At 33.9% G+C, this 24,102-nt stretch overlaps 3 protein-coding genes across 3 annotated transcripts; 2 read left to right on the forward strand and 1 right to left on the reverse strand.

The window, feature by feature from the left end:
- The first annotated feature begins 339 nt into the window (after window positions 1-339).
- LOC140743815 (motile sperm domain-containing protein 1-like) lies at window positions 340-3,169 on the forward strand. Its single transcript, XM_073075402.1, has 4 exons — window positions 340-578; window positions 652-815; window positions 1,162-1,328; window positions 2,047-3,169. Exons 1-4 carry the CDS (start codon window positions 458-460, stop codon window positions 2,234-2,236), a joined length of 642 nt encoding a protein of 213 aa, XP_072931503.1. The 5' UTR covers window positions 340-457; the 3' UTR covers window positions 2,237-3,169.
- A 572-nt stretch (window positions 3,170-3,741) lies between these two features.
- Window positions 3,742-8,170, reverse strand: LOC140743806 (beta-1,4-N-acetylgalactosaminyltransferase bre-4). The gene is made up of 4 exons (XM_073075397.1): window positions 7,643-8,170; window positions 7,209-7,481; window positions 6,572-6,787; window positions 3,742-6,214 (listed from the first exon to the last, which is right to left on the reverse strand). The coding sequence occupies exons 1-4, from the start codon at window positions 7,975-7,977 to the stop codon at window positions 6,085-6,087; spliced, it is 954 nt and encodes a 317-aa protein (XP_072931498.1). The 5' UTR covers window positions 7,978-8,170; the 3' UTR covers window positions 3,742-6,084.
- Window positions 8,171-8,758: 588 nt separating this feature from the next.
- Window positions 8,759-15,665, forward strand: LOC140743752 (uncharacterized). Its single transcript, XM_073075308.1, has 6 exons — window positions 8,759-9,618; window positions 11,530-11,618; window positions 12,644-12,867; window positions 13,298-13,520; window positions 14,205-14,353; window positions 14,936-15,665. Exons 1-6 carry the CDS (start codon window positions 8,937-8,939, stop codon window positions 15,150-15,152), a joined length of 1,584 nt encoding a protein of 527 aa, XP_072931409.1. The 5' UTR covers window positions 8,759-8,936; the 3' UTR covers window positions 15,153-15,665.
- The last annotated feature ends 8,437 nt before the right edge of the window (window positions 15,666-24,102 follow it).

Consider the following 24,102-nt stretch of genomic DNA (forward strand, 5'->3'; position numbering starts at 1 on the left):
CTTTAACTTCATGTAAATGCGTAAGAACAAGCGTTACCCTGCGTTACCCAATAAAGATTAACGCGCCGGTAATTTATAAAAGTAAACGGTAGATGAAAAAAGTTGGATACCATAAAATCTTAGAGCATCTTCTAACTGTGTCCAATCTAAAATAAAAGGCTTCTTCTAAAAAAATATTATTCACTTTGATGATGATTTGATTGATTTATTGTAAAAAATCTGTATTGGTTTACAATTAATATTCATTTATTAAAAAAGTTATCAACTAACTAGCGCAATACATATTTAACTGGTAACATTGGTCAATTTGTTCGGAATTGTCAGTTTTGTCAACTTTTGTCTGACTCTAATGTCAGTGCTGTCAACACAGCTGTCAGGCTTTAAGTGTGAATTGATGGGAAAATATCGAAATTGTTGTTGTTTTGCTTTGTTCTAGGTCGCGCAAATTTTAACAAAAATGAAGAATTTTCCCGTGTTTGTGTTCCCAGTCTCGCTGGAATTCTACTTAAATGCTCGGCATACACATAAACAATTATTGACAGTTTATAATCCATACGATTTCTCTGTGAATTTCAAAGGTGCCACGGGATTATTTTTTGTGATGTTTAGTAAACATATGGATGGTTTAGTATAATTTGAATATTCTTCCAGTGCTATGTACGTCTCCAAACAAGTTCACCGTGATCGATCCGGAGGGTGTAATCGCGCCACAAAGTTGTATAGACATAGTAGTCAGGTACACTCAGCCCACCGCCTCGCATTGCAATACTGTGGAAAAATTCAGAATAACAATGTACGATAGAAATACTCAGCAGGTATGTCACATAAAATCTATCCACATATTGCCACTTGAATTGTTTGAGGAAAAAGTTGGACTAGATCATGTTATTTATTAATCAAGGACATTTAAAGTATTGCCATCTATTGTGACATTCACAATTAAGCAATAAGGCGTCGATAGTAACTATAGATAGTAGAGAAAAACTTTGCACTGACCATCCACTGATTTCAAAGAAACAAATTGTTATACACATAAACACACTTATGCTCATATGCATATTTTTAAATTTTCCAATAAGGTAAAAAAAACAGTAACTATTGTATTCACATGATTATTCTATTGTCTTCTATTTTCTTATCATTGTTTCATTTTTATACTAGGCTCTGGGCAAAAGAGACATACCAACAAAGCTAATAGAAGGTGAACCTTCAAATACAAACCCTGAAAGTTTAGGTGACAGTTTTCACCCCCTGGCCCCAAGGGCTGCCCCTATCAGACCCACAGAGGAACATGCGCGAGTCACATGCAACCACCCTTCACATTTCAGGTTTGTTACTTATTTACATTTTAATTATTTTGTAGTATTTAAAATCATTCTTATAATTTTGAACTTTGAAAACTCAATGTTAGCCACATAATATAAACATCCAAACAATTGAAAAGTTGAAACTGTTAAAGAATAACATATATCAGAATTTTTGCGTTACCATTTTTTTATGACCTATGTGGTACTAAGATTATATGTATCAGAGAGTCCAGGTCCAGTCCAGTAATCCCTGGTGGAGCTGACATTTAAATATTACTCAATATCTTAGTAAAATTAGATTTATTGGCATTTGTGTACCATTTGTGTACGTTTGAAGGTGGTAGAACCCTTTGTGGTTCGACTCCGGCGGCACCACCGCCACACCTATTTCTACCTAATAACCGCAGTGTTAGGCGCTTCTGTGTTCCGGTTTGAAGGGTGTGGTAAGGGAGACATACTTTTTCGAGGCATTCCAGCTTGGTCCTCAGGGGTAGCGGCGCATCTGTGGCCGACCTCAGGTAGGAATATCTAATCCTATCTGGGGTTGATTACAGATGTCCATGGGCGGCAGTAGCCACTTACCATCAGGTGGACTGCATGCTCGTCTGCTACTCCTATATTATAAAAAAAAAAAAAAATCTTGTGTATCCATGGTGCCCACAAAATGTAAACAATGTATGAAGCATTTTAATATAATGTATAATGGAAATTATGAACATATTCTTATTACATTTAACAGAGAACAGCAGCCAGTCAACGTAGTGGCGGTAGCGGTGAGCATATGTTGCATTGCAGCATTGTTACTGCCCACACAACCTGAACAAACAATCAAATCACAGTGGCCTGACTGGCTACACATTGGCTCCAACCTCAAATTAGTATTCTCCTTTGTGCTAGGACTAGTCAGTATGTTAGTTCTACGACCCTAAAACTGAATCATGAGTTACATTCTGTTGTATCTATGAATGATTTTGTCTGTAAATTACATATATCTCTCAGTGAATTGGTATGGTTCAGAAAGAAATTGTAAATTGTATGTATTTTTCATGTAAATTAAATTTGCTTTGTATATTTTATCAATGTGATATTTGTGTATTCGGCTAAAGTGAAAAATAACCAGTCATATTATTATATTGTAATAACATTAAATGTAATGATAAATTTTATCATATTTGGTTCTCTGAAACAAACAAAAAAAATATCTCTCCATGTAATGTGTAATTAAAATTACAGTATAGAAGTCTATATGTGACCGTGTATGTCCTGTAAATATTCAGTGTTTTTATGGAAGTATTAATTAATTCAGACAGCTATATTTGTAAAACAGTAATACAAAAAAACCTAAGGATCATTTTTAATATTTTTTTATGTTTGTTTCTTAAAATTGAATGTGTAAGGGTACAAATACTGTCATGGGGTACACTTCGATTGGTTTAGGGTGCTAACTCTCATTTCGTGTTTTTGGAATGTTGTGATATATTTTTATACATTTTATTGGTAACTAAGTTATTATTTTATTTAGTTCTGAAAATTTTAAATATTACTCTGTCAAGCTATGGGTGAGTGGGTCTAGTTTATTTCTGATAAAAACCTAATTATCACATTTAAAACATTCTGTATTTCCAGTCATTATAATCTTACGTTAATTAAATAGAAATTATGTTTTTTGTCTTCAGTTAATTCATATGTAATAAATTCTCCAATTCCGTGTAAATAGTTATCTGATATATTATGTAAATATTGTTAAAATTAGCATATTAAAACATTGTTTTATGACCAAATATAATGCTACTGATTTGTCTCACTATTTGGGACCATCTATTGTAAATTTATTCAAGCCAAATATATTGAATATATCTAAATATATGTTTTATTAGGGTTCCGTACCCAAAGGGTAAAAAAGGAACACTACTACTAATTTACTTCGCTGTCTGTCCGTCTGTCACAGGGCTATATCTCCGGAACCGTAATAGATAGACACACATTTTTACAGAGGATGCATAGCTGTGGCCGCTATAACAACAAATACTAAAAATAAAATAAAGTTGAATATTCAAAGTGGTCTCCATACAACAAACCGGTATTATTCGGCATTTTTCGATCTAACTGTTAAACCGTAAAAGGGAAACGGTTGAATCTTTCACAATCAGTTTACTACTATAACTGGTATTATAATAAATACAAATAAGAACCATAAAACATATTTTAATATAATTATTTTAATTTTATTATAAGTTTTTTACATATAATTCATAATCACCCTAACGCTATCTATTTATTTTTGTGTAATATAATTAAATATTGTTGAAAATAATAAAATTAATAAAAATAAATAAAAAAATATTACATTTGGTGGTATGGAAGCCTCCATGTGCGAGTTCGACTCGCACTTGGCGAATTATTTTTATGTATACAGAAGTAAAACACAAGCATGAAATATTTTCAAATCTATTTATTTTGCATTCATAAATATTTCCATGGCAACTATTGTAAAAACAACACATACATATCACGTCCCTGCATTTCTTTATTGAGCAATTTAAATAAATGTGGTTTTCATTTAACATGTTAATTATTATTGCACTTCGATCAAAGACACCAAATGTGTTTATAGGTACAACGGCTATTCCAAAATTTTAGGAACATGTCTACACTATTAGTAATACAATCCTATTTTATAAGTATAATTATTTCTTAATATGGCTTATATTTGGTATTGTCTGCAATCTATTCCCAACACGATTAAAATTGTTTCCAGTAAAATGTGTATATTAAAATTTTATTAAGATGCACATGCAAATAGAAGGATTGAGAGACTATAACTACGATGTCACTAGCACATTATCCTAATAGAGCCAAAAATTCCACCTAATTAATGATGACACGATTTGTTGAGGTCCCCAGATTACTGAAGTTTTTTTTTTATATAATATAGAAGTAGCAGACGAACATGCAGTCCAACTTCAAAGATACGGAGAAACAGTTTAGAATAGGATAAATATTTTTTTACGAAAACGAAGTACTTAACAATATTAGTATATATAATGCTACGGCTCTAGCAGACTAGCTACATTTAGCAAGGGTGATTTGTGATGATTGATTGATGATTGATGATCAATTCTGATCAAGTTTTGGTTGCTGACATCGAAGTATTGAAAAGGCGCGTTTTAGTATTAAACTGCTGCACCGAGAAATAATCTAGCAGTTATTTAAAAGTAAGTGCGACTGACGCGCAAACTTATGCTGGGCGTACCGCTTAATTGCTAGCTTCAAAAAAGTAGGTAAATGGCCGATCCCCGATGGTAAAAGTAGTACGTCTGCTGGAGCCTATAATTCACTGGAGTTTTTGGACATCTGTAATAGTAAACCAAGTACAATTGACGTCCTAATTCTGGCAGTTTGGTTATTGATTTTTTTTATTCGGCTTTAACGCTGTGATTACACTAAAATAGAGCATAGCTTTGCTACCATTAATAAATAAGTAAGGTGTTCCTCAACTTATCACTTCAAGTGTTTCTCACTTAGAATATTGTCCTATAAGAAACTGTTCACATATTACTATGATATGTTCAACAATATTATTTTAATTTATTGTACATTCACGGACCAATCATCTTATATAAATGGATGTTCTTTCTTCAACAATTTTAACTGGACGGGCTTAATTAATGTAACTTGTTTATAATACTACCTAGCAGTACCTAATGAATAGATTGCTTTTGGACCAAAACTACATATCTAAGTAACTTCCTAAATATCACAATTCAAATATAATGTATAAGACTCTTAATAAGAGTCTAGACATTGGAAAGCGTGCAATGTATATTGATCTTAGTACATGTGCAATAGTTTTTTGCATTTCAATAGTGATAGTTATTATAATTAGTTTTTATGACAAACAATATTTGTTTTTAATAAACCAACAAACAAGGAATTAATCAATGCAGGTAATTTTTTCTCCAGAAAACAATGAACACAAGCAAATTGTGTATATTGTTTTCTAACAATTATTGTTTGTGATTTAAAACAACATATATGACAGTTTATTTATACATAAGAGTAAAATTATAAAACATGATAAATAAAAACATTCAATAATATAACTATACTATAAATGCACTGCTAACAAATAAATTTTACAACAATCCTTTAAAAAAATCATAACATAAGTAAATCTTAAGTATAATTCTTAAATATTGATTTTTCTATAAATACCTAAATTTCTACTTACACTCTCCTAGGAAAAATTAAAGCATTTATAAATATGATCTACGTTTTTAAGATCAGAGATCTTTAATAAATTCACTAATGTGTGTCAGCTTACATTCTAATTTGACTAGAAGTTCTAAATCTATTAATTGAATATGGCAGAATTTGAATATTAAAGCGCAATGGAACAATTTGTGTTGGTAATGGACACTTGTGGAAGAGTAGCGTGCCTGTTCGCTTCGGGCGGCACGGGACGGCAAAATCAGGTGTTTCATACATTGTGTATATTGGAAGAGCTTTGAAATTGAATTTACGCACCGGGCGGCACGTTTAGGCGGCGGTAAAACGCACACAAAATAGAACGACCTTTTTTTGTCGCCAAAAAAGATAGTATCACAGAGGTAGAATTCTGTGGCCTTTTGCACATTTCAGAGAGTGCTTTTTAATCCTGATGAACTTTTTTTTGCCGATTATTCCTTTATAGAGAGCGGGGAAATCGCCATAGACGGCGCGAACCACGCTACACCGATTACTTGTGGTTTGTATAAGTTTTTATCATTATGATATGCTACAAATCAGCCATTATATGAGTAAATAGTGGATGGAGGACTGTAGCCACTTCTGTGTATTTCAATGAAGACAGCCCATCAATTTGCATTCTTTCTTTAGTATTGCTAAGTACTTTTGTTCCCTTGATCCTGAAAAATAGATATAAATACATAAGATCATACAGAAATTATAATTCTTTATTTTTTGTAGAGAATACCTAATATTTGACTGAGAACAAAAATATAAATCCTTAACTCTTTTTTGGTACAAAATTGTACTTACTTTAGATACAACTTTCTAACCCACAGTAGAGCAGTATGATAAAGTTCGTTAAGCAGTGTCAATACTAGTCTCAGTAAACTATGAGTTTCTTTTTGCTTTTAATACCCATGAATAATAAAGGTATAATCACTTTAGGCTCTTTGGAGAGGTGGAAGATCTTTTTTTTTTATTATAGCTTGGCTCCAAAAAGTTACAGATTATAAAAACAATTTATTTGTGCTTACCCAGTTTCGTGAGAATTGTGAGTAACCATATGATATCTGCTTAGCTCTGGTTGAAATCTACAAAGCTTTATTTTGTGGGCTTCAAGCCTAAGATACAGATCATCATCTTCTCCCTTCCAGCCAAAGAACTCATTACTCATACCATTAATTTGTTTAAATTGCTTTGTAGTTATTGCTATCACTCCGCCAAATTGGTTTAAATATGGCAAAACAAACCTGAAACAAAATATGATCAATAATCTTTAAATTACTTTATCTAGAGGCATGGCAGTGCTTCCGCAAGTCGAACAAACAAAAGATTACTTAAACAAACATGCAGTCCACCAAGTTAGTAATGCAACTGTAGACAGCATCAAGACTGGAGTTGATTACCAATGTCCCCGATCAAAGGATAGCCCTTTTCACCAGGTGAACTAGGTGCTAGCTCATTTGCTATTTTAATCTTTACAAAATATATAATTCCATAACCTAGTCCCCTATTAAGGAAACATCCTTAGTTATATTTTGAAATAAATATTTTTGAGCTTAAATTAGTATAATATGAGAAAATGAAAACTCCTTTGCCTAACAAAGCTAATTGAGATTTATAACAACATATTATGCTGACTTAATCATTAAAATAGATTCAATTACATACCTAAATCTGTTGATACTGGATGACATATGTCGTGGCCTTTCTGTGCAGGCATACAGGTTCGCAGGTCTCAGAGGCAACAAGTCAACATCATGGAGGATAAGGCAAGGGTACCCAGCTCGCATGGCAGCTACTGCTCCGACATTCAACAACTTTGCTCTATTGAATGGTCTGGAATCTACTTGCTCTACCACATATATGCGGTAGTGGACACGCTGACGACGTAGATATGTGTGCATGTATACCAAAAATCCGCGCAATTCTTCTGGTCTATCCCTAGAAGAGAAATATTCAAGATTAACAATTTATGTGCACAGAAATATGTGAATATATTTTTTTTATAACACACATTGAGTAATAAATTTATAACTAAAGGAAATACCTGAAACAAAACGAAAAATACGAACGATAAACAAACCATTACAACATGAACTTACCTATATGGTACTATAATTGCAGTACTGAACTTTGGTTTGCAGTCGACTGGATCAAATTCCCCGCCCTCTCGTATCCTATGACCCTCGACCAAGTCGGCGTCCACTAAACTCACAGGCAAAGTCGTTTCGTCGAAAAGAACATCGTAATAATCACAATCGGCGATGGAGGTACCGGTAAAATTATCAGCTATTTCTTCGTGCATGCTCCTCAGAATATTCTGCTTTTCAATATATTCATAGGTCCGTTTAGCGTTCATATCGGGATGCAAAAATAAAATTAATATTCCTACGACTAAAATGCAGTAAAAAATCTTTTTCTTATATCCATGACGCATGATACAATTTTATTGTAGTTTACTGTAGGCCTATCAATTGGTCATGATAATTTATTAATGAACTAAACAGACTTGGAGTTAAAATCAATATAATAACATCAATATAGTTTACATGTTTCGTAACTTTAAAATGTGCATTGCAGTCATTGCAGTGATATTGGCGTTTGGGTTAATATTATGACATTTATGACAGGTGTCAGGTGAAAGTCAGCTGTGAAAGTTAATACGAGAAGTCCAAAAAGATTATTTAATAACCACAGAGTACCATTGAAGATTTTTTGCGTTAATAAGGGTAACGTAAAGAGTATAGTATTTTATAACAATATGAATTATGTACCCTCATAGTTGAGCTTTAAAGGAATAAATAATATTCGATCTCACATTATAATAAATAGGTACATTGTGATAGTCTCTGATGAAATACTTGCTCTATTTCAACCTAAGGATATTAAAGGACGTAACCAAGATTTTCTTGTTTATTTATGTTTTCACTCCAGAGACACCGAGCTTCTTCTACCTTATACCAGTAACGTTAAGCGCTGCTATGTTCTTGTATTAAAAGGATACCTAAAGATGGATTCGAATTACTCTAGGGCTCTACCCGCAAATATCTGAGGCGTTAAATAAGTTAATATTTATGGTGGAAATGTTTGAACAATATTATAGAAGTATGGCTTGTTAATAAAATTGAAGTCCCCAAAATTCATAACCAATATAGTGCGTGATGAGTCTAATCTGGTGGAATATTTTTTTTTTCGTATCTACCCGCAAATCGTTAATAAGTATTGCCTGTGGCATTTCAAGTGCTAATCATTTTATTTAGTGTTGTAATCCGGTTATTCAAGCTTGTAATGGTGTAATAATATAAGAAAACTCTTTATTACAATTAATACGCAACGAAACTCATACTTGAATGAAGATACTGGCATTAATATATAAAAGATTTTAGTAATAACGAGATGGCATCGAAGGACGAAAGAATAAAAATTGAAATTGTTAATGACAGTGAAATATCAAACATCGAAGACACTATAATAAATAATTCGATAGAAGTGATAAGAAAATCTGCTAGGCAGACTACATTTAATTCTTCTTGGGACCAAAGCTATTATGTTTCATTTTGTGATCAAAATAGCGAGAGTAATACAACACCCCCCTTTATGAGTATAATGACAATTGACGCAAGCCCCACCGAGGGTAGCAGAGTCAACAGTTCCACCCAAACTGAAGCAAGTGACCCAGTTAATTCTGTTATTGACGTAAACTTTACGTTTAATAAGGATTTCAATTTAGCAGAAACGACATCTAATGATAATTCCGAAAGATCTGTTTCTAATAAACGGTACAGGCGGGAATCTGAGGAGCACAGAGAAATTCGGCCTCCGAAGAAAACGAAATGTGCAGAAAGTAGCACATCGAGTATCTCTGATCTATCAGAATCGAAAGGTTCTAGATCGTCTATTTCTTCGTGTCTTTTGTCTACTGGTTCAGAGGCATCCTTTAAATCTGTCAATAGCAACTATTCTTATAAAACACGTAAAAGAAGACGAAAATCTGATACGAATCTGTTCAGGGACGCACTTCATAGATCGAGGAAGAGTATTAAGTCTGTTAAACACAACTCTGAACGTAACACACCAAGTAAGTTAATTTTCATTTGATTTTTTGCGATAATAACTTCGTTGTTGTTTATTTTTTTGGCTTAGCTGTGCTGTATGAGAAAACCGTTATTAGACAGAATGGGAGAACGTTAAAATTTTAAATTTGCTAATTATAAGCTACTAACGTATAGCATTTTAAGTAACACTTTGCTTACATAACTGAAATATTAAATAAGGTATTAGGTAAATGTATTGCCAATATGTGTACACATATTTGGGTGCGCCATTAGGATATATTATAAAGAAAATGTCGCAACTAATATCGAACTCGCTATTTCAGTGTGAAGCTGAAATGGTAGAGTGTACAGGTATATGTACGGTTTGTATACAGTAAGCTAGTATAGCCAGTATAACTGGCTTACTCTAGATAAAATAAGGGAATACTAAAATCGAACTTATTAAGGTTTACATATTTTTGTATAATGTTACATTCCCAATTAAGACTGAAGGCAGAAAATTCATACTCCTACGCCCGTTATCGAATGTAGTCAGAGTTTCCTAATACCGAAAATAATAAGTTAAATTGGTTAGTTGTTTTTTTGTCGCTAATATATTTATGTCGGGTTAATTGGGGTCAATTTTTAACAAGCTGTGTTACATACACAATCTTCCTATATTATATTGTAATTACATTTATTATAATATTAGTAGGTACATAGGTACTAAGATGAAACTATCGCTATTTACAAGATATGTCTAAAACGGGACTGATTAGGTAGGTATCGGAATTACCAATTCAAATTATTCAATGCCTCATTGCTTCTATAAAAGCAAATATATAGATAGATAAAGATAAACGCTTTCTACACTCACAGCCCCACACTAAGATTCTCTGTGTCGTGGGTGTCATGGACACACACATAGACAAATACACAAACACCCAAACCCAGAAACAGAAATCTAAATTCATCATTTAGATATCTGTCTGGCCGGGGATCGAACCCGGGACCCTTTGCGCGTCAGACTTGTATGGTGACCGCTCCGCCACGCGGGTCGTCATATCGCGGGGTATACCATTGGCCCCCTCACGGGTTCGAAATAATTTAACGATGGAAAATGTGTAATACCTTCCTAATATCTTTAATTTAATCATTGGTAATTTTCATGTAATTAAACAAAACAAATATATACCTATTTGCAATCATTTTTCCTTAGGTATTATTTTGAAAACCAGAAGTAGGCCCAGAATAGCTTAATGATGAATGATTAATCAATATTATAGAAAGCATGTTAATTGTCCATGAACTTGGAGGTCCACTACTAGTTATAGTTGGCTACATCGGTCAGATGACCTCAACGGTCACACGGTTTACATTTTTATAATATTAGGCATGAGTAACAATTTGCCGCATAAAGATTTCGCCTATAAGCATTCGATTATTATTTAAAAAAAAGATACCGGCCGAATTGATAACCACCTCCTTTTTGAAGTAGTTTAAAAAATACGTCATAAACAAATGATAATACATCGGGGTTAAGAAAGGTTAAATATTGCTGCATCGAAATTATACTTATCTCATTCGTTGACAATGCTTTTTATTTGTAACTCTTATAACCAGTCACGGTCAGCATCGTATATAGCTCAGTGACATCATCCGAGGGTTTTAAACTTTTAACGGCTAAGAAATACCGAGCAAGAGAATTAATGTTTTAAACGCGATGAGAGTGTAAAGATTTCACGCACTTAGTTCGGTTTTATAAATTTTAACAGACTAGAAAGAAATAGACAACAATAGAGAGGAGCAGTAAATTGGTAGTAAAAGAGAAAAGATAGGCTTATCATTGTTTACTATGAATGTGCTAAAAGGAGATTCCGTGAAATTAGAAGTTGAAATAGAGTGCGGTGCGGATACAAGTGTGTTAAGTGACATGGAATGGTTCGTGTTGTCAGGTGGAACACCGCGGAAGGAGAGGAACCGTCGTAGCAATCGCACCAAGGTTTGGCGGATTGTGGACCTTTGCACATGGATTGGCAAAAAGGTAATGAACTATATTTAAGTAACTTTTTTGTGAAATGAAAACAGTTCAACTAGTATAAGTTGGACGGTTGGCATGAAATATCACATACGCGTAGTTCACCGGCATACATTTGAAATAGTTGTTACATTCTGTCATGTCTTTAAAAATCGTTGGTATACGAACCTGGGCCTCATTGTAGATGACCGATATTTATACTACAAGGCTAACAATGCTCATCGCTGTGATTGGTGATTAAATAATTATTTCAGTTTTGTGTGATTACTTTCATGCGATATTTTACCTAACACCCATAAAGTGGTCAACTGCTAATTAATAAACCAATCATGTTTTATTTGTTTGTTTGTAGTAATAGGTACTAATGATCAGCACTATTTATTATATTATTCGGTTTTACAAACTGTAACAAAAATAACAATGTATTATGAAATCAAAATACACATTAAAATTAATATTTCCGCTGTTACGTCACCCTAGCAGAAACTTAATAAATTAACCACATGTCATGACGTCACTGTAATAATTATGCAAGAGTGATGGATCGCGACCTTGAGCATTTTGATTAGGTACTATATTCATTATATTTTTTTTAGTAAAAAACCGTTGTTTAGCCAAAATATTTGCATTTTTAAGGTTGAATGCGGGAAAATAATTGTGTTTTATTAAGTTACAGTTTATTAATACATTTTCAATGAAAATACTAATAAATAGGTATATACATAAACCTACAACACAAATTAATTAATAATTGTTATTGCCTTCAACCGTAGGTATCGAATCGATAAAAGATTAATCGGAAGTATTTTAATATCAAATGAACAACTAATATATTGACGTACTTTAAATATTATTTGTTTTGTTGTTGTTAATGTATTGCTAGACGAATGACGCAAATTAAAATGTTAGGTATTTATTCACAAATAATTTGTATACATCAACTATATTCGCGTAATGATTTAAAATGATAACAATACATAACTTTATGTTTAAAATTAATTTTGTTATGAATTTATTTCTTTTTTCCACAGGGATACCAGTCAATCACAGGACTGTATTCGGACATCGTCAGAGAACCTGTAGTGAGTTGTGCGGGGAATAGCGAAAATCGTATGATAGAAGAGGTTAAAGAACTGAGAAAATATGTACAGGAAGTCGATAATAAACATACCAGACTCGCAAAGGAGAACGAGGTTCTCAATGAGCAAATGAAAAAAATGATGTCGAAGATAGAAGAACTCGAGGGTAAGCTCAGGTAACATGGTATGACAATACTTTTAGGTATAAAAAGTATAATAATATAAAAAATATATAACACAACTTTAATATTCTTTGGGAGATCTCTCGCCAACCAAATTCCTTCTTTTTTTTTCTTGTTTACGAGCAGGAAACCTTCCAAAGGTAACCGATGCCGTTTTGCCGTGCCGTGCCAACCAAATTCCTAGGGAACAACAGCTATACTTGGATAGTCTTAGTTCAGAGTTGTATTATACTTATGTGCATGCATGATGTTAAGCAAACTTTCGTTAGTAATTTTTGACTATTTTTGGTACCACCTCTTGATGAAGGCAATTGTCTGTAGTTTTATAGATATAAAAAACAAACCTATTATACAACTTGTGTGATACGCAGTAGACGGTGTAAAATAAAATAGTCATGTAAAATATATTTTCTACTTGTTACAGTTGCCAAGCGAGCCAGCCGAAAGCTCCGCAGTGTCCACCGCCACCACCGCCGCCACCACCCCCACCACCTCCTCCGCCACCACCACCCCTACCATCAGTATCCAAGCCGGTGACGCGGTCCCACACACTGCCTCGATGTGGCTCCGCACCACCCAGGATCGCCGGCCCGAGACTCACCATCACGCCACAGGACATTGCTAATGTCAAGCTGAGAAAGACTAAGGTATAAATAATTGACCCCAAACTTGACCCGTTCTTCGTCACACACGACGTTGTCATCACAATGAAGAACGGACGATAATGTTTTTCCTGGGCCCTCACTCGCATGAATTGATGCTTAGAATAATTACATTTGATAACAGAAAGGTATCCTCTATCGCTTGTAACATAAATCGATGTTGCATTGTACATCGATTTATGATACAAAAAAAGTTGTTTTTAATAATGTGCTATTTTGATGCGCAGAATAAACTGCGATACTTCGCACTGTAATTTTACTATTTTAAGCATATTGTTCTTGTGGAAAGGCAAAAGCTTGAAAGATGTATGTTTTTTCTTTTTTTATAGTATAGGAGTAGCAGACGAGCATGCAGTCCACCTGATGGTAAGTGGCTACTGCCGCCTATGGACATCTGTAATCAACCCCAGATAGGTTTAAATATTCCTTCCTACCTGAGGTCGGCCACAGATGCGCCGCTGCCCTTGAGGACTAAGCTGGAACGCCTCGTAAAAGTCTGTCTCCATTACCACACCCTTCAAAACTGAACACAGCAACGCCTAACACTGCTGTTATTAGGTAGAAATAGGTGTGGCGGTGGTGCCGCCGGAATCGAACCACAAAGGTTCTACCACCTTCAAAATTATAATATCATATTGCAAATATATTTCAAGTAAATTTATATTTCAGGACAATCCAGTGAGATCTAAGCCCCCGCCGAAAGACAATGCACAGCCGCTGGTCACGCAGCACATGCTGGAGGCCACGCGCGCCAAGCTCGGCAAAGCCCGACCAGTTGCTGCATCCACGCCCAAGCAACAACTTACTGATCTGGAGAAGTATGTATTTTGTAATATTACAAGATAGAATGATTCGCTTTGTAGGGAAAATGTAAAATAATATTTGCAGTCACTTGCGGCAAATAAGGTACCATACGCATACCATTGCTTTCAAGCTTCTCCAACCAGGGGCGTTATTCTGCCGTCATAAGTAGATAAGCTCTACCTACTTATAAAATAGCTTTTTTTATAATATAAGAGTAGCAGACGAGCATGCAGTCCACCTGATGGTAAGTAGCTACTGCCGCCCATGGACATCTGTAATCAACCCCTGATAGGATTAGATATTCCTACCTGAGGACGGCCACAGATGCGCCGATAGCCCTGAGGACTAAACTGGAACGCCTCGGAAAAGTCTGTCTCCCTTACCACACCCTTCAAACCAGAATACAATAGCGCCTAACACTGCTGTTATTAGGTAGAAATAGGTGTGGCAGTGGTACCGCCGGAGTCGAACCACAAAGGATTCTACCACCTTCAAACTTGTTGGAATATGAAAAGACTTTCTTGTTAAGACGGCAAATTTAATAGTTATAGCCTTTTGTGACTAGTGATAGACATTCCATCACGTTATAATTCCAGATGTTTGCTGCAAGAAACATCATTGACGTCATTATATAGGAGACGCGTGGCACGAAGTTCGTTCCGCAGTGCGGAGGAGCTGCGCGTCCGGCCCTACCCCGCTGCACGCTGCGCTCGCTCGCCGCACTCGCCACGTTCCCCCCGGTCCAATTCCCTTTCCCGAGTTACTCCTGCATCTCCCCTTAAATTTCCTCTTTTGTGTTCTAACAAGGAATGAAGTCATTTGACATTCATATTGACGCTTATGTGCTGCTGCTAGACGCATTTTTTTATAAATCAATTTATATTACTTTATGAGACTAATATTGTTCTAATATTTTACTATGACATGGTACCTACTGTGATAGTAGGTGAAACGTTCCGTATGAATGTACTGATTATCATTGTATACTCAATGGAAATGATCTAATTCTTAAATTCTGTGTTGCGCCTTATGTATTAGAGTAGATAAATCAAATAGAAAATAATCATTAATAATAACAGCGTATTTTAGATTGTTATAACGGGTGGGTAGGTAACCTACATATTTTAATTTTTTTATCTGATTGAGTCAAAATATTCGTAAAAATCTTTATCTTATAATCTATTTATTGATCTAATTGATTGTATTGATTTATTTAAAACTTTGAAATATTTAATGAATAAGAATTATGTATTTTTTTCTTTGTAGATTTTGCTGATCTTGGAATGTTAAAATTTCGGGTTAAACTTGGCACCCTTAAAAATTATATAGTTACTAGGTATCGCTTGTGTGCGCTCGCTGCTAAAGCAGCTCGCGGAACGGTTGTCTTCTTTAGTTTTGCGTGCAAAATTTTTTTACATTTTTTCCCCTATATTGAAGTTTTATTAATTCTGATTGGGGCTGTTTGGAAAAGATATGAGTTAATATTTGCAAAATACCAAGAATTTGGGTCGTGATTTTTTTGTCTATAAGCCATACATTTTAAAGACATAATAAGGAGACAAAAGCTTGAAATATTACATACAAAAATAACTATTTATAAAAATTGTTATTTCTTGTATGACAACACTAAAATATTTTTTTATCAAAATGTGCAGAATATTAGTACCTACAAACGCCTCATACATTCTAATGATACCAATAGAAGGCAACAGCTTGAAATATTGCATACAAAAATACATATATATGAAAATTATTATTTCTTGTATGGCAACTCTTGAATATTTTGTTACCAAAATGTGAAGTCTATTAGTACCTACAATCGCGTCATACATTATAAGGTTGTCAAAAATATACAAAAGCTTGAAATATAAGATACAAAAATGCATATGTATGAAAATTATAATTTTTTGTACGGGAACACTGAAATATTATTTTACCCAAATGTTAATACTTCTAGTATCTACAAACGCCTCATACATTGGAATGACATCAAAAGGAAACAACAGCTTGAAATATGACATACAAAAATACACTTGTATGAAAATTATTATTTTTTATATGGCAACACTGAAATAATTTTCCACCAATTTATACAGTCTATAACTACCATTAAACGCCTCATACAGAAAACGGACGTTTAGTGATGCTGGGCTTGGTGGTGGTGGTATTTAAAGGGAGACAACAGCACGAAACACCACATACAAAAATACAAATGTATGAAAATTACTATTTTTTGTATGGCCACACTAAAATATTTTTTTTATCAAAATGTGCAGAATATTAGTACCTACAAACGCCTCATACATTCTAATGATATCAACAGAAGACAACAGCTTGAAATATTGCATACAAAAATACATATATATGAAAATTATTATTTTTTATATGGCAACACTTAAATATTTTGTTACCAAAATGTGAAGTCTATTAGTACCTACAATCGCGTGATACATTATAACGTAGTCAAAAATTTACAACAGCTTGAAATGTGCCATACAAAAATGCACATGTATGAAAATTATTATTTTTTGTATGGCAACACTGAAATATTTTTCCACCAATATGTACAGTCTATAAGTACCATTAAACGCCTCATACAGAAAACTGACGTTAAGTGATGCTGGGCATGATGGTGGTGGTCTTTAAAGGGAGACAACAGCCCGAAACACCACATACAAAAATACAAATGTATGAAAATTATTATTTTTTGTATGGCAACACTAAAATATTATTTAATCAAAATGTGCACAATATTAGTACGTTCAAACGCCTCATACATTCTTATGTTACCAATACAAGACAACAGCTTGAAATATTACATACAAAAATACATATGTATGAAAATTAATATTTTTTGTATGGCAACACTAAAATATTTTTTTACCAAAATGTGCAGTCTATTAGTACATACAAACGCGTCATACATTATAACGTTGTCAAAAATTTACAACAGCTTGAAATGTGACATACAAAAATGCACATGTTTGAAAATTATTATTTTTTGTATGGCAACACTGAAATATTTCGTTACACATTGGTACAGTTTATAACTGCCATTAAGCGCCTCATACAAAAAAATGACCTCAAATGTTGGTAACAGCCTGAAATCTTCGATAATCCTGTAGAAAATGCATTTGTATGAAAACATTTTTTTTGTATATGGCAACATTGGATTTTCGATTTTTTACATAGGGTCCATTTGAAATACAAAATATCTCCCATACATTACTTATATGCTCTGTCTACGGTTTCCGCCCAAGTACTCAAAAAGTGAAAATCGCGAAAAAAAATTCTGTATCCCAGTGTTGCCAGTTAATTAAGATGAAAATGGTCAAATGTCATTACGGCGCCCAAAAAAAATTGTCCTGTGAAGAAATTTCATTAAAAATATTTCTCCTTCTACTTTTTACATTTTTGAATGAAAAGTTCCAAAAAATGTATGAACGATGAAAAAAAAAACTTTACCTGGCAATACTTCGAGCCGAGCTCCATGACCGCCCCGTACAAAGCGACTCGCTCAAATGTTGCCAACCTCAAAATATTTCACGTCGAAAAATGCATTTTTTCGTACATTTTACAAAATGGCTGACACAAGGTGCGCCATCTGATTAAAAAAAATAATATTGCCATATGATAAAATTGAGGATACAATCCGGCCAATAAATCAAAAATATCGAAAAAATATTAATAAAACCACCGCGCTACGACCCCACAAACACACCTCGAAAAATGAAAGATTTCAAACCCAAATATCTCGGCGGCCATGTTGTTTTTCCATTTTTTTCTAATTTTATCGTAATAGTCGTCCTACAATTAGCCGAAAATGACACCAATCTCAGATAGGCGCGCAGAATAAAAAAAAAGTTGAAAATCGCAGGAGGGCCGCCATCTTGAATTTTGTATGTTTCCCATTTTTCCTATAACCACCATAATATACCGAAAAAATATTTCATACATTATTACTACCCCCCACCAATAGTTTAGGCTGGGCTACTCGAAATGTCAAAAAAGTGAAAAAAAAAATCTAGCTCCCAGTGTTGCCAGTTAATTTGGATGAAAATGGTCAAATGTCATTACGACCCCCCTGACAAATACCCATGTAAAATATTTTCATTAAAAATGTTTCTCCTTCTACTTTTTACATTTTTGAATGGAAAGTTCCAAAAAAAGTATGAACGAAGAAAAAAAATCCTAAACCTGGCAACACTTCAAGTCACGCTCCACAACCGCCCCATACAAGGCGATTCGCTGAAATGTTGCCAACCTCAAAATATTTCACTTCAAAAAATGCGATTTTTCATACATTTTACAAATTGCCTGACGAACGATCCGCCATCTGGTTAAAAAATTAAATAAATCCAATTTGATAAAATTGAGCATATATCCGAGAAAAAAAACGAAAAAAATCAAAAAAATATTTAAAAAAACACATCAGTGCCACCCCGCGAACACACCTCGTAAAATGAAAATTTTCAAACTCAAGTATCTCGGCGGCCATCTTGTTTTTTCAACTTTTTCTAATTTCATCGTATCAGTCGCCCTCAAATTAGCCGGAAACAATACCGATCTTGGATAGGTGCAAAATAAAAAAAAAAGTTGCCCAATCCAGCTCGGCCGCCATCTTGAATTTTGAAAGTTTCAGATTTTTCCCATAGACACGGAGGCAAACAAAAAATTTCACTCATACATCAAACCCACCCCCCACCACTCCTTCAGGTCGATGAAGTCGATTTTGCGTAAAACTGAAAAAAAATTCCTGCGGCCAGTGTTGCCAGTCGACATCGACGAAAATGGTCAAATGTCATTACGACAGCCAAAAAAAATATTCCTGTGAAAAATGTTCATCAAAAATATTTCTCCTTCTACTTTTCATATTTTTGAATGAAAAGTTTGAAAAATTGTAAGAGTGGGGAGAAAAAAACTCAAACCTGGCAACACTTCGGACCGAGCCCCACGACCGCCCCGAACAAACCAAATAGCTCAAACGTTGCCAACCTCCGAATATTTCACTTCAAAAAATCCGTTTTTTCGTACATTTTACAAATCGCCTAACAGACGACCCGCCATCTTGTTGAAAAAAAAAATAAATCCGATTTGGCAAAATTGAGGATATATCCGAGAAAATTTAAAAAAATGGCAACAAAATATTAAAAATCCCAAGAGATACGACCTCCCAAAAACACCTCGAAAATTGAAAAATTTCAAACTCAAATATCTCGGCGGCCATCTTGGTTTTTCATTTTTTTCCAATTTCATCGTAACGCCCACCCGAATATTATTCGAAAAAGAAACAAACATCTGCGTAAAGTCAATAAATAAAAAAGTTAAAAATTTTAAATCGGCCGCCATCTTGAATCTATGGCATCTCATATTTTTCCCTTTGCCTCGGGGGGGAGAGGAGAAAACCCGCCATAGACAACAAAGTCGCTCCTAGACGGCAACATGGAGAACGCATGCCATTCCTTACAGGATTATATATATATAATTTATGTGGTTATTAATTGGGTTTTAATATGTAAATAGTGATCTGTATTATGTGTACGTTCCAAAAACAGTTTGTTTTTTGATGGTTTTTTGTAATAAAGTTACCTATTTTATTTGATTAAACAACTTTATTGAGTCCCTTTATGCTGTCCTATTATTATCAGTCCTATTTTCCTATAATGGATAAGATCATTTATGTCTGGCAATAAGTGTCAAAATTTGACAATTACAATTAAATCACAACTTATGTTGACATTGACACACGAACATAAGTCAAGTCAGCACAGTAATGATGTGCCGAGTCGGCCATTTTTGGTATTCGAGTACTTTAGTACTCATATAAAAAAGAATCGAGTCAGCACTCGAGTCCAAAGTATTCACAAAGTACTCGAGTACTTTGCTCAATATACAGTCCAATAGCACGGAAGATATAGCATCATTTTTTGCATCTTGTGGCGGGTAGACGCAGCAGTATTTACTCTCGCTAATTAATTCAATTTTAGTGGTAAATTATACGCATTTCGGACTGTAAAGTTGTGAAAGTAGTGTTAAACAATACGAAAAACGTTTTGTGCATGTTAAAATTGAGTAAAATAACAGTTTTACGTGTTAACCTAAACATAACATTTTACCAACAAAGTTACAAATTGTGACGAACTTGAACAAAGGTGTAAGTGACACATTCTCTAAGGCGTTTACGATATTCTGACAAGAAAACACGAACTGCACAAATGGCTTTGCAACGTACACCGCCCAGTAAATTCGGATCATCCCCTGATATAAGTACCATGTCTTCAGATAAGGATATAAACTTCAATTCACGTAAAAGAAAGCAACCCGAGGACGAACTATATCATAGTTTGCTTTTTACATTAGAAGAGAAGATTGAACAGCAAATGGTCATATTTAACGACAAAATCATAACCAGTGTTACGGCTGCAGTTACTACTGCCTTGTCAGATCAACTGTCTAAACTTAATTCTAACCTATTGGAGATAAATTCAAAGTTAAACGCACTTACGGAGGAAAACACCGTTATAAAGAAATCACTATCTGATACAAACCTACGTCTAAGTGAAATTAATACGACATTTATCACTCACTCGCGAAGGCAGGAAGAACTTGAATATAGCCTACAGAAACTTGAAGTCAGTAGTTCTCAATGCACAGAATTAGTCACCCGAGTACAAGTACTTGAAGCGAAAATACAGAGTACAGAACAACAATCCCGGCTTAATAATCTTGAGATTTGTGGTATCCCCGAAAAATTAAAAGAAGATTTATCCACTCATTTCCATAACATAACAAATTCATTAGAGGTAAAATCATCACCAGCTGACATCATACATATTACAAGGATTCGTCCATATAATACGGTCACACACCGTCCGAAAGCAATTGTAGTGAAGCTACAATCACGTTTATTACGAGACTCAATTCTGTCTGCAGTTCGGGCTAAGAAAGGCATAAGGTTATGTGACATTGGTTTCCCCGGAGATGAGAGGAAGATCTACATAAATGAACACCTGACTCCAGATAATAAATTACTGTATAAAAATACTAAAGAGAAAGTGAGAGCCGCTCAGTATCAGTTTATCTGGATACGGGATGGCAAGATTTTTGTACGTAGAAATGATAAAAGTCCTGCTATATACATAAAAGACAGTAAAGATCTCGAGAAAATTATGTGACTAGTTCTAAATCTATATTTTGTTGCCTTCAATCAGTTTGTAAAACGTATAATTTTGCTATGTTATATTTTGATTATTTATTTTATAATATATCATGTTTTTCAATATATTTATAGTAATAATAATATGACCTTATTTATTATATCTTCATATTTTCAAATATATATATATTATAATAATATAGTGTATGTTTTATATTTTTGTTTATTTTATTTTAATTACCTAGCACCGTTTTCAACCAAAACTTGTATTGTATTGAATGTAAAAATACATACAATTTGTTATTATTTATCTGAGTCAAATTTTAAACACGTAGTATATTATACATCTAATACAAAATACAATATTATATCACTTAAATATAAGTGTGATCTCATATTTGAAATCCTTCCTAAATGTTTGTTTTTGTTTTATGCTATTAATGACCCTATACATGGGAAATTAAAGAAAAAACTTTATAAGTTTATATTTATTCCTTAATAATTATGAATAACAAAAAGTTACACATTTTTTATCAAAATGTTCGGGGCCTACGCAGTAAATGTTTAAACCTATACAACAACATTTTGTCATGTGACTATAATTTAATATTACTGACTGAGACGTGGTTGCAAAGCGATATTTTAGATAGTGAATTGTGTGACGGGAGGTTTGACATATTCCGTTGTGACCGCGACTTCGCAGCCACAAAAAAGAATGCAGGTGGCGGGGTGATGGTTTGTGCGCGTCGTGAGCTAGGCGCTTGGAAACGATCTGAGTGGAGTTGTAAATATTTTGAATCTTTATGTGTGACTTTGTCGTCACGTAAACTTGGAACGTGTAATAACTTAAATATAATTTTAGTATACATACCGCCAGATGAACTTATGTTATCGGAGTACATTAATGAGTTTAGGAACACTTTTGAAAAGTTTTATCAATCTTCACCCACTGACAGTTACCTAGTAGTTGGTGACTTCAACCTTCCCTGTTTACAGTGGACCACATCGGAATGGTCCTTATCACATATTGGTAGAACTATTACACAAGAAACTGCTTGTGCATTTGCAGAGGATATGAGTTTCTGGGGTATGAAACAGTTTAATTTAATTTTAAATCGATGCAATAATATTCTTGACCTATGTTTTTCGAATTTACACTTAGTAATTACAAAATCAGATCCACTCTCTAAGTTAGACTCATTACATCCTCCGTTCTCAATTGAATTACATGACCTGTTTATCAAACCTTTTAAAGAAAATTCTCATATTAAATATAATTTTTACAAATGCAACTATGAACATATTAATAATTATTTGAATAAAGTGGATTGGGACCAATTGATTTTACATACGGACACAGTGGATCAGGCTGTCGAAAATTTCTACGATAAATTAAATGAATGTTTTGCTTTATTTGTTCCACTAGTGTCTTATAATAATAATAATTACCCTTTTTGGTACAGCAGAGCTTTAATTAAAATTACAAGAGAAAAATTTAAGCTTCATCAGAAATGGAAAAAACTTAAAAACCCTCGCGACTACGATGAGTTTAAATTACTCCGCGAAAGACATCATCGAGTTAAAAAACAATGCTTCGAAAACTTCACTCGTAACACTGAAAAAAATATTAAACATTGTTCTAAATATTTCTGGAAATATGTCAAATCAAAAAAGGGTGGATCCAATTATCCAAGTTGCCTCACACATAATAATATTAATTACACCAATTCCCAAGATATTTGCTCAGCCTTTAATAACTTTTTCAAGAGTGTCTTTACATCTCCAAAATCAAATAATTCACACAGTATTCTTATGGATCATCAGGGTAACGATGGTATTTCAAAAATATTAGTATCTGAGGAATTTATATTAAAGTCATTAAAAAGTCTTGATACATCAAAAGGGGCTGGATGTGATGGTGTACCTCCTATTTTCCTGTCATCCTGTGCCAAAAGCCTTAGCTATCCTGTTATGTTACTCTTCAAATTGTCCTTAAAACAATGTGTTTTTCCGTTGCTGTGGAAGAAGGCACATTTAATACCTATTCATAAAAAGGGTTCCAAATCACAAATAAATAATTACCGTCCAATTTCAATCTTGAATTGCCTCGCTAAAGTTTTTGAAAAACTTATTTTTCATCACCTATATCCTATAATTTCAAGTGGAATCCCTGATACACAACACGGGTTTTTAAAGAAACGTTCAACCGTATCTAATCTTGCATGTTTTTCTGAGTATGTTCTTAATAATATGGTGGGTGGTGGTCAAGTCGACGTAATATACACCGATTTTGAGAAGGCGTTTGATCGGGTAGACCATAACATTCTAATATACAAGCTGCAATCACTTGGTATTCATGGTGATTTATTAAGATGGGTTAAATCTTATCTAACTAACCGCTCTCAAGCTGTCGTTCTTGGTGGCTACAGATCAGACTTTGTTACAGTCTTGTCAGGCGTTCCACAAGGATCTCACCTCGGCCCTCTATTTTACAATGCCTACATTTATGATATTAATAACCATATAAGTAATGCTCGACACTTATTATATGCTGACGATAAAAAAATCTATATGCGAGTACGTTCAACTAATGATTGTGAGCTAATA

This window comes from Epargyreus clarus, unplaced genomic scaffold (genome assembly GCF_041222505.1).
Source record: "Epargyreus clarus isolate Ecla_fem2 unplaced genomic scaffold, WU_Ecla_fem_2.2 ptg000001l, whole genome shotgun sequence".
Taxonomy (NCBI): domain Eukaryota; kingdom Metazoa; phylum Arthropoda; class Insecta; order Lepidoptera; family Hesperiidae; genus Epargyreus; species Epargyreus clarus.